General features: G+C 40.3%; 1 protein-coding gene across 1 annotated transcript in view; it reads right to left on the reverse strand.

Annotated features, from left to right (window-relative positions):
- Window positions 1-4,246: 4,246 nt before the first annotated feature.
- LOC147821415 (cyclin-Y-like protein 1) overlaps window positions 4,247-12,249 on the reverse strand; it is a 35,625-nt gene continuing 27,622 nt past the window's right edge. The window contains exons 5-9 of the mRNA XM_087200314.1: window positions 11,773-11,808; window positions 9,870-9,921; window positions 8,850-8,969; window positions 6,861-7,027; window positions 4,247-5,533 (exon numbers count right to left, since the gene is read on the reverse strand). Of these exons, the coding sequence (XP_087056440.1) occupies window positions 5,335-5,533; window positions 6,861-7,027; window positions 8,850-8,969; window positions 9,870-9,921; window positions 11,773-11,808 (574 nt within the window). The 3' untranslated portion in view covers window positions 4,247-5,334. The remainder of the gene's footprint in view (window positions 5,534-6,860; window positions 7,028-8,849; window positions 8,970-9,869; window positions 9,922-11,772; window positions 11,809-12,249) is intronic.

Raw genomic sequence — 12,249 nt, forward strand, 5'->3', positions numbered from 1 at the left:
ACACAGCAGAATGAGCCCATGTGAGGACAGAATTTCAGATATAGAAAGAAGATTGCAATTAGTGACCAGGAAAAGAAAAATCACTTTAAAATTGTAAGGGACCACGAAAAGCAACCCCAGCAGCTGCTGCTAGACGATGCAAAGAAGAATAACATAAGACTGACTGGAGTCAATGAAGAAACAGGAGAGAGTGCAGATGACATAAAAAAAACTGTTCCCAGAAGTGATGGCAGAAAACTTCTCAAGAAGGGGAAAAGAACTTGACATACAGATAATTGAGGCATATAGGACTCCCAACTAGCCTCGATCAAAACAATCTACACATAGGCATATAATTGTTCGGATTCCAGAAACCCAACAGAAGAACAAACTTCTACAAGCAGTGAGAGAAAAGAAACAAATCACATACAAAGGAAAGCCCATCAGAATCACAGCAGACTTCTCCATGCAAACCCTCAAGGCAAGAAGAGCTTGGAGTGATGTATTGCAAGCCCTAAAGGAAAACAGCCTCCAACCCAGATTGATGTACCCTGCAAAGCTATCTTTCAAAACTGATGGAGAAATAAGATATTTTCATGATAAAGAGAGCCTCAGGAACTTCATGAATACCAAACCAACACTCCAAAAAATTTTAGACAATATCCTAGGAAAAGGCAATGAGGATCACAACCCCAGGTGGCCCAGCAAAATGAATCCATTGGGTGTGACAAATTAAAGGCAAAGGGGGAAAATCCAACAAAAAGAAAAAGTCATGACAAGGCTTTTAAAACTTTTAACTTCATCTCCCTAATGAGTGTATAATTCAATCTTGTTATTCTACTGATTAGTATTTTTCTGATTCTAGCATTGGACATCTTTCCTTGTGCTGTACTGGCTATTTAACATCTTCTTGTGTCTACTTTTTAATTGGCTTGTCTATTAATGAGCTGTAAGAGTTCTTTATATATTCTGGTCATAGGTTATATGCATTGTAAATATGGTCTGTTTAAGGACTACTTTTCATTTTAACGATGTCATTTTAAGTTCTAAATTTGGATGGAATCTCATTTGTTAATTTTTTTCTCTTATACATCATGTTTTCTGTATCCTAGGAAGTTCTTGCCTACCCTAAATTCATAAACATTTTCCCTTATACTTTCTTCTTAAAGTTTTATACATTTAGTATTTCATATTTAGGTTCACAGATCCTTTTTCAAGTTGTTTTTATGTATGAAAACAAAGGGTTGAGGTTAATTTTTTATATACGGATACCAGGTGTTCTAGTGCCATTTGCTGAAAGCACTGTCTTTCCTCGGCTCTTGAATTGAGTTTATATTCTGCAAAATGTTAATGTTAAACAATCTTTCAAAACTCAGTGGACCACGTATGCATTGTTCTATTTCTAGATTGTCTGTTGTATTCCAATGATCTATATGTCATTCCTTACACCAACACTGCCTTGATTCCTGTAGCTTTAGAGGAAGTCTTAAAATCAGGTAACAAATGTCTTCCAACACTGTTTTTGTTGTTTTTACTTTTCTAGGTCCTTTGTACTCCTACAGAACTTTTAAATTTCAATATCCAATTCTTCATTTATAGCAAGTATACATAGGCCAGAATTTTTTATGTATACCTTGTGTTTTCTAATCCTGCTAAATTCAAGTACAAGTTTTAGGGGCTCCTAGAGATTTCTTAGTATTTTCTCTGTAGGTGATCATTTCATCTACATATAAAGATTTTGCTTCTACCTTGCCAATCCTACCCTAATTGTGTCATTTTATTGCCAGACTATTTTGGTTTAGGCCTATGTTTCAAAGTTTAAGGGCCAGATAAAGAGTAGGCACATCTGCCCTTGTTCCCCACCTTCAGGAGAAAGCATTGTATCTTCTCCATTCATATAAGGTGTTTTGCTGGAAGTATGGAGTATGTGTCTTTAATCTGTTGAGAAGGTTCTGTTCTACTTCTAGTCTCCTGATAGCTTTTACCATGAACAGCTCTAGAATGTAGTCCAATTCTTTTTCACCAACTAGTGACAGGATCATATGGCTTTTTCCTTTCCTCTGTTAAAATGATGACTTTTGAGGGTGGATCTTCCAATGCTAAACCAACACTGCCATCCCTATACTAAAACCACTTTCTACAGACTGCCAGATCTGGCTTCTAATAGTTTGTTTTGTTAAACAAATTTCTATCTATGTTCATACTTCTTTCTTCTATTACCTTTATCCAGTTTTAGGATTAGCACAATGTTGATTTCCTAAAATGAGGGGAGAAGTGTTCCTTTTTTTTTCTGCTTTAAATGTTTGATATAATTTATCAGTTAAAATGTATATGAGCCCGTTGTTGTCATATAGGTAGGTTTTCCAGCCGGAATACACTTTGTTTAATAGGTGCTATTCAAATTTTATATTTCCTCCAGAGTTAGTTTCATTAATATGTCTTCCAAGGTACTTCTTAGAAGTTGTCAAATTTATTTCAGAACAGATTTTTGTAATATGCTTCCTATATCCTTTTAAATTCTGTAAAATCTGTGGTAATGTCTCCTAGATCTTGTTACTGTAATTTTAAAAATATATAATTGATATTGTGTAATAGGAAGTGAAGGTCTAAAGGAGCAGGGGAAGTGGGAGGGGTAGGGGAAAGGAAAGAAGGGAAAAGAAAAAATATGAGAAAAGGAACAAAATGGAAACAAAGTCTTTGCAAATAGGGAGGTTGGAGGGGATGAAGGGAGGGCAGGGGAAGGGGAAAAAAATAAGAACCAAGATATTCACGTCATAGTACAAGATCCCAGTGGTGTATGAAACTGTATTTTACACCTAAAATGTATCAATAAACATAATGGGGAAAAATAAATGTAATCCAGTATTATTAACACAGCCAAGGACAAAAAACATATAATCATCTCAATAGATGCGGAAAAAGATCATTTGACAAAATTCAACACCCATTCATGATTAAAAGAAAAACCCTACAGAAAATTGGAATAGATGTTCTTTATCTCAATCTGATCAAGGCTATCTATGAAAAACCAACAGCTAACATCATACTATGGTCAAAAAGTGAAAACCTTCATGCTAAAATCAGGAACAAGACAAGCATGTCCACTATCACCACTCCTGTTCAATATAGTTCTGGAAACATTAGCCACAGCAATTAGACAAGAGAAAGAAAGAAAAGGAATAAAGACAGGAAAGGAAGATGTTAAAGTGTTGTTATTTGCTGACAACATGATACTCTACATAGAAGACCCAAAAAACTCTGCCAAAAGACTTCTAGACTTAATTGCCAGACTCAGTAGAGTAGCTGGATACAAGGTCAACACTCAAAAATCAATAGCCTTCTTATACACCAATAGTAGACTCACTGAGAGAAAAATTAGGGAACAATTCCTTTTACAATAGCATCCAAAAAAATGAAATATCTTGGAATAAGTCTAATGAAGGATGCAAAAGCACGCTACGTTGAGAACTACAGCACTCTGAAAAAAGAGATGGAAGAGAATGTAAGAAAATGGAAAGACATCCCTTGCTTCTGGGTAGGAAGAACCAATATAGTGAAAATGGCCATACTTCCAAAGCTGCTATACAGATTCAATGCAATCCTGACTGAAATTCCAACATTATATTTCACCAAACCAGAGAAAATGATCCAAAAATTCATTCAGAACCAGAAGAAACCTAGAATAGCAAAAGCAATACTAGGCAATAGAGAGACATGCCAGCAGGTATCACAATCCCCAACTTGAAACTGTACTACACAAAGCCAGTGATAAAAACAGCATGGTACTGGCAAAGAAACAGACCCAAGGATCAGTGGATTAGATGAGAAGATGCAGAAACAATGCCAGACACACTCAGCCACCTCATCTTTGACAAAGGACCCAATTATCCTCACTGGAGGAAAGATAGCCTCTTTTATAAATGGTGCTGGAAAAACTGGATTTCAACTTGCCAAAGATTAAAACTAGATCCCTATCTTTCACCATGCACTGAACTAAAATCCAAGTGGATTAAAGATCTAAATATTAAGAAAGAAATACTAAACTTGCCAGAAGACAAGTTAGGTACTCTTGAAGACACTGGCATAGGAAAAGACTTTATCAACAAAACCTCAGTAGCACGGGAACTAGCAAAAAGAATCAACAACTGGGATCTCATCTTTTTAAAAAGCTTCTGCATTGCAAGAGAAACCACCAACAGAGCTAAGAGGTGGGAAAAAATTTTTTATCAGCTGTTCCTCAGACAAAGGACTACTATCTAGAATAAAGAACTTAAAAAAATCAGAGCCCCCAAATTCAAAGGCCCAAATCAAAAATGGGCATCTGAAATGAACAGACATTTCTCAGACAAAGAAGTAGAAATAGCAAATAAACACATGAAAAAATGATCAACATCACTGGTCATTCGAGAGATGCAGATGAAAACAATGCTGAGATTCCACCTCACCCCAGAAAGAATGGCTGCTATCAAGAAATCAACCAATAACAAACGCTGCCAGGGTTGTGGGGAGAAAAGAACCCTTCTCCATTGCTGGTGGGAGTGCAGACTGGTGCAAGCACTGTGGAAGTCAGTATGGAGACACCTCAAAGAACTAGGACTAGAGGTCCCATTTGACCCAGCTCTTCCCCTGCCAGGGATCTTCCCAAAAGAATTAAAAGAATCATACCACAGTGATATATGTGCACCCATGTTTATAGCGGCATAGTAATAGCTAAAGCTTGGAAACAGTCCAAGTGCCCATCAACCAGAGACTGGATGCAGAAGATGTGGTTTTTGTATAAAATGGAGTACTACTCAGCCATAAAGAATGAGAAACTAGAGACATTTATGCCTAAATGGGTGCACACTGAGGCTATACTCTTAAGTGAAATAAATAGGACACACGTAAATACTGAATAGTTTCTCTGATGTGAGAAACTGAAAGTGTAACTAAGAATCAAAATGTTTAATTGATAATGTGAAATAGGAAGAAAAGATCTAAAGGGGTAGGGGAAGTGGGAGGGGAAGGGGAAAGGAAAAAAATATGAGAAAAGGAAAAAATGGGAACAAAGTCTTTGTAAATAGGGAAGGGTGGAGGGGGTGAAGGGAGGGCAGGGGAATGGAGAAAAAATAAGAACCAAGATACATCATGTACAGGTACAAGTTCCCAATGATGAATGTAACGGTGTTGTGTTCCTAAAATGTACCGGTGAATTTAGTGAAAAAAAAAAAGGGTAACGTGAATCTCTACCTGCACCATAAAGAAGTGAGAAATAGGACACGAAGGGTTAGTGAGCTCTTAGATGTGTTAATGGGAACACTTTCCCTTTCCCTAGTCACCGCTTAATACGATACAGTCAAGACGTTGCCCTTGTGCTCACAGACACCCCACTGAATCCAAGCACAGCCTTACCTCTAGTTCCTGGGCTCTTTTTCTGGTGAGAAGCTCAACCCCCAAATCCATGTTGCTTTCAAATGCTAAAGAGCGAAGATCAAAGTAGTATTTGGCATACACACCGCCAGACACATTAACATTATATTTGAGCAGGAGCAAGTAATGCCTTTCCAACTCATTTCTGGGGAGGAAAAACAGTAAAACAAATACAGGACGATTTTAGTCAAGTGGGCCATGTTAAAAAATGTCATTTTGAGCTTCTAGGACTGCTGTAAATTCTGTTTTGAGACCTAGGAAGGCTACCCAACTGGAAGAAAACACTCATGTTCCAACAAGGCACAGCTATTTTCTGTATCTGGATGCCTTCTGGACCCCAACACTTCTGTGTTTGGGTGGAGGGGAAAGGTTATGCCCTGCCCATGCCCGCCTGCTGTGGGCTCTCGGCCTGTTCTTCAGAGTCCATCAACGCACCTGTGTGACTCACACTCCACACGTACTCACGAGGCCCCACTACAGTGAGCAAAAAAGCAGTGACGTGTGCTGTTTCGTAGCTCTGAAGAACTTGCAGGCATCTTCAAGGGGCTCCTGAGAGGAAGGACTTAGAGAGGTAGTGAGGCACCAACCAAAGAACCACCACTCCTCCCTCTGAAGGGAAAACTCTTCAGGCGACAAGCACTCATCAGAAAGAAAGAAAAAGCCAAACTGTGTGGGAAAGGCAAACGCCTCCCTGTGGCAGCAGATGAGGCCCTGTCAAAGGGCACCTTCTTATTACTCAGGTGACAAACTGTGACCGTGACAATTTATTCTAAACTTGGGAAGACAGAACGGTTCTGGCTGGAGTAAAACCACTGTGGCACAGGACCTCTGGCAGAGCACTGGACTCGCAGTCTCACCTCTGAGCAGTCCTCTGCTGCGGGGCCATGCAGCTGCCTGCGCACACTCAATACACAGAAAGCGAGAGCCCATCAGACCGACTGCTACACGCAGCCCCTCTCCTAGCCAGGGGGAGCATGGCGATCTGGGACCTTTCCTGGTGTACGCCCCGGTGAGTCCAAGGACACGTGTTCAGATCAAAACCTGACAATGTGTGGCTCAGGCGGAAGCTGTACTCAACAGTTCACTGGCCCTACGACCTTAACAGAGGCCAAACAAAAGCCAGGCACAACAGCCCTTACAGAAGGGACTGGGCCCAGCAACTTTTAAAAAGCCATGAAGAATGCCCTGTTCTATGCTATTCCGGGGGTAAGCCTGTAAGATGTCTGGCAAAATCACCAGAAAACTTTCTACTTACCAAGCATATCATTTAAATAATACTCTACGAAAACCTAGCAATTAATGATGGAAAATATGAATATTTATACTGTAGCTGGACAGAAAGTAATCATTTTGTGCCTATTTCCATTTTCTGCATCGAGTGATATTTAAAAATATTTCTTAAATTGCAAACCTTATAGGAGCAAGTAAACTGGAAAATGGCTAGATAGCCCACTGAAGCCTTATACACTCACATGTCCTTGAGCGAAATATCCCCGAGGACCGTGCAGAAGTGTATGTTCCACCCAACCTTGCACTGCCAAACCTTGGCGGCAAGAAGAATGGCTCCCAGCAGGATCCTTCTCCAGTTAGCAGGACAGACGTCTATCTCAGCGTATGACACAAGCCTTTCTAAGTAGACCTGCAAAGAGGAGAACACTGCTCTGCGATTTCAGCTCTGTGTAAGTGCTGTGCGAAGACAGATTACTGTGGCCAGGGATTTAGCTCAGTGGTGCTGCCGCCTGCCTCGCAAGCACAGAGTTCCGAGTTCAATCCCTGGTACCAAAAAAAATAAAAAAGACCACTGTGAATGACTGGTTCCTTCTGTGTCTGAACAGAGGGGAAGTCCCTCCTACTTCTGGGTGCTATAGAGATTCTGTTCACAGATGGAAATCAGACACCTCTGCTGCTCATGTATTTCCTGTCTAACTTTGGTGACAGGATGACTGGACAGCTCAGCCAAGGTCGTCCAGCAGCGTGGCACTGTTATCACACTCATGGAGGCCACAGAGACAGGCCTGGTGTAAAGCTGTTCAATAAATGCTGAGCTTCTCCAACATGCACTGTAGCATTCCCAGCCGGTAGTTTCAGAATGGTTTTAGACAGGTCATGGTCAAATGTAATGCCCGACTCAGAGAGAGCACATTTTTATCTTCCTTTCACAGTATGAACCCTTTTGGGGCACTATCTGGTGGACAGGACCGCCTCCCAGTGACAGCTGAGCAGAGCACCATGGCAGGTGCAGGACTTCAAGCTGTAGTTTCCTCAAACTCAGGGCCTTTCTAAAGAACCCATGTGTAAACAGGACAGTCCTTCTTGCTGCCTCTGTTTTCCCATCCCCACTCCTCATGAAAACCCATTCTCCCTCCTACATAGTCAGAACCTCAGTCCATCCTGCTGGCTTCATGACAGGAAGAACAGAGCTGCCAGTCTATCCCTGGGACTCCTAAACTTCCACGCAGTTGGTGAGACAACCTCACATACTCTTTACGTACATCAAACATCTATTCCACAAAGAAATGGGTGAGCTACCCGCTGAGTAAAGACTGTAGAGGGAGCTGTGATTTGCTGTTACTTCAATCTGAGCGATAGAAAAGTCTGCAGATGCTCAAGTCCCTCACATAAAATGGCTTACGATTTACACATAATCTATGCACCCCCTCCCAGACTGTAAAGCATTTCTAGGCTACGTACAACACAAACTTCAATGTAAATGGCAGGTAAAGGAAGTTATACTATACTGTCGTGCACAAAAGGACAAAAAAACCCATAAATTTTCCCTAAATGGTAGAAACTGTAGATGTAGAGCTCACAGACATGACAGGGCAGACTGGATATGCTATTTGAACTCTTTGTATCAAAACAAAAAGGAAAGGCTTTATAAATCTTATAAATTATTTATTATAAATGATAAAATCTCACCTTCAGAATTCTGTATGGGTAACACAAAGCTCCTCAGCTCCTCAGGCTAACAAAGCTTTTCTAAGAACTGCTGGACTGCCATCCTGGGCAGCATCGCGAGAAGACAGCAGCACTCAGCAGGGATGGACTGACGCCCATAACCAGGGAACAGAGAGCTGAAGGCAGTGAAGTGTCTGGGGACACAGCCTGGGACCTGGCTTGACCCGCACAGAACCAGTCTCTGTGGCTCACGGGGCCCTGTTCCTGCTCTCCTTCCCACCCCACAGCACGTGTAAGGGCTCACGGTGTTAAGTGACCATGTGCACTGAGGTATGGGGCAAAACTCTCCAACTGCCTTTAACTGATTTGTGGTAAGAAAAGTGAAGACATCATTTTAAATGATAATGATTGTGGGACCCAAGTATGCTTATTTGCTTTCCTCTGATAGGCTTCTCTTAATAAAGTTCTCATGATAATTTCAGGAGTTTAATTTGAAAAAAAAGACCTTGCTCTGTGTACAAGACCAGTTTCTAGGCATCCTTGATAAATAAGTAACATCTTACCAGACTTATTATTGTGCATTCAGTTGGTAATGATCCACAATAAAAAATAAAGGTAAGAAAGTTGTAAATACAGCTGGGTTCAGGATCATGCTCAAAGTATTCCTCTGGACGCTCCTCTCTCTGAAAGGAGAAATGACGCAATGTGAGAATCCCCTGAAGAAAGCTTTTAAGTACTCTTAAGACAGCAGTCTTCACCTCTCGCCCCTGTGTTCCGTAAGTAATTTCAGTTGCGTTGTATGTCTTTTCACCTTCAACTAGAAACACTGGAACCTTTTACTATGCATAATGACACTGTGCTGAGTGAAGACCACAGTGGCCCCATGAGTGACCACCTTGTGTGCCACCACCACTTCACTCTCCGTGAGGGCTGCACAAGGTGGAGTCGCTGTCAACCCATCTCTCGGGACGTGCTGCACTGGTGAGCCACACACAAGGCCACAGGCTCAGAAAATCAATACCCCTTGCTACTTTTGCCTCCACAAATTCATCTTTAGCCTGAAAGTCTTTTTGATTATATGCTGTATTCTTTCTTAATAAAGTCTAAAATGATGTAATTAGTGTCCTGCAACCACAGCCTCTAGGGATGCAGTCACATAGAACAGTCAGCAGTCATGTGACTAATATGCCTGAGGAAGTGACTTTTAACATTTTTATGTCATTTTTAACCTAATTCTCTCCTTAGAGATTTCACATGTTATGAGATTTATTAACTAATGTTTGTATTTGTTGGATGCTACTAAACATTATTTTTTGAAAAGCTACATTTTCTGTTATTCGGGTAGTACATTTTTACCTTAGATCGATAACAGAGCTGCAAGTCACTTCTCACTCTATCACAGCCCTGAAAAACCCTCCTTTCTGAGAAAGATGCAATACAACATGAGGTGGAATAGGATGTGATTTAAATTCAAATAGAAGAGTGTGACTGACTTCTGGCAATTCATGTCAAAGGAAAATAGCATGAAAGAAACACAACTCCATGAAGTCAAAAATTATAGTTTAAAAAAAGGTGACACTTACTGTGAATGGATGCCTTCTCTCATCCAAAATATCCAGGGATCTATTTGCATCTCTATAAAAGAAGAAAGTACATCTAAGTGCATTCATTTATATCTTAGTCAAATCCTTGCTAGGAGTAGAGGAGGATGGAGAAAGAGCCCTAACCTTCAACACCCTAGTTTTACAAATTCTTCTCCTGGATTTTGCCCTTTAGACTTCTTTGTATTCAGGGCATCAAGGACTGTGAAGACTTTTCTAAGATGACCAGCTAAAGGTGCCTGTAAGTAATGACTCTCCCCAATGGGCAATGCTAGTAAACCAGCAGTGGTAGGGACTCAAGTCTAGAAATGTAACAAATGTGAATGAGATTCAGACTTCCCAGGCTTTTCCTCCTTCAGGGCTCTATGTTTTCACTATATTTCTTGTCTCTGTTAGGTGAGTTTAAAAATGTAGCTGTCTTTTTATAAGAGACCAGTGTTTTCATTCAACTAATACACTCCCATGAACCAGTGGTTTGCTGTGGTCTGTGACCTCTGCAGATTCCCCAGGCTCTGTTTCAGGAGGCTTGGAGATCAAACTGTCCTTACAAATGCAGGAAGACATTACTTGCTTTTTCACCGTTGGACACCTGGAACACTTGTATAAAAGCAAAAGGAAGTAAAACTTCTGATTTCTCAGCATGCTTTAAGACTGCGGCACCAAGCTGCATCAGCAGTCATTCTGCTTATCATTATCACTCAGAGTTTTGTTTAAAAGCCTGCTTCTCTTAAGGTCCTTGGTGAAGCAGAGAAGACTAATGTTAATAAAGCTTGGCCCTTCTTTTTAATACTATGAATACGTGAAAAGTTCACATAAAGTATTTCTGCATACTGAAGTATATCTGTGTTCAGGAAAAGCACTTGTGATTTAGCTGTGAACTGAACAGGCTGCTTATCATAGAACACCGTTTTGAAGTGAAACTATGCTAAGACTGGTGATGATATAAAAGTGTTTTGGATGTTATAAAGAAATCTGAACCGATATTTTCCAAGCTGACCAATGTATAAATCATGTACTGGTAAAACAACTATTCTTTGTGCAAGATGCAGCCGTGAGTATTAATGTAACAATTTCACAGACACCATGTAAAATCTCGCTGAACCTAATTCAAGAAACTAATGGTTACGGTGTTTAATGGAAAGTAAAAGACTATTCACAATTATCTGAAAGTTTGAAAAAACACATGTATGTCCAACTGTGTATCTCCATGATATTAAGTTGTCTTCTTATTGTTTCTTCAAAAGTAACTGCAAATGAACCATGAAGTATGAGAACCTAATTGTGTTCTACTCAGTCAAATGAAGATTTACACTTAAGGGTAAAGAGAGATGTATCTTTCAACCAATGAAAAAAGGAACAAAAAATGTTAAGAGTTACAGAGGACAGGTTTTTTGGTATTTATGTTAACAAAGTGGTTCATATTCAGCAGGAATCTTGCCCAACAGTAGACATTTTTGTTTACCAGAAAGTTCCTGGCATCCACCAGGCAGAGGGCAGTTACCCTGGCTAAGCACCCTGCCCTGTGTAGGACAGTCCCCCACAACAAAGGATCACCTAGCTCAAAATATCTACAGGTCCAAGACCAAGAAGCCCTGTGTTAACACCGCCTCCCCCCCACACGTATGCACACACAAACATATACACTTTTAACTCTCAATTTTAATTTTTAAAAGAGTAAATATCAATAAAATCCACAGAACTAAATATTCTCTGGGATCTTTTTTTTCAACAGTTCTAATCCCAGCAACAAAAAACCTAAAATGATTTGCTTCCATATGTTACGAAAAACACACTACAGCTTATGATGCCTGCAGTCGTGACCTAATACTACACTTGGCATAGTGCAAATTAACTGGCATAGTAAGACAGATTTTTAAGAGCTCACCTGTTCTTTATGTGATAATATACTGCTAAGGTCACACTGTGGAAGGAAAAAAAATTGTTAATGATTGAGTTTATCATTTGTTGACACTGAAGACAAATTTTCGAGAGGAGACCTGGCACCGCCTTCAAGTTCTCCAGTTTCAGCACAGTACCATATGGGCACTTTCCCGTTTTAATGTTTTGGCTTTAAGGAAACATGTGCTGTCGAAACACCTTTCTCTTGTTTATACATTATTGCATATTTCCCTGTCATTTGGGTTTCTAACCCTAAAACCTCACCCCTGGGAAAGGGCTACATATCCGCCCACATGCTTAAACTTAAACCACACAATAGTTTTGTTTTGTTTTGGTACCGGGGATTGAACTCAGGACCTTGCGCTTGCAAGGCAGGCGGCAGAATCACTGAGCCGAATCCCCAGCCCACAATAGTTTTCTTTTTTGTTTTTTAAGTGGGAAGGCCATGCATTTGTTTCAGTTA

Source organism: Heterocephalus glaber, unplaced genomic scaffold (assembly GCF_053883595.1).
Source record: "Heterocephalus glaber isolate CG9 unplaced genomic scaffold, H.glaber_assembly_v1.0 deba00001737, whole genome shotgun sequence".
In the NCBI taxonomy this organism is placed as follows: domain Eukaryota; kingdom Metazoa; phylum Chordata; class Mammalia; order Rodentia; family Bathyergidae; genus Heterocephalus; species Heterocephalus glaber.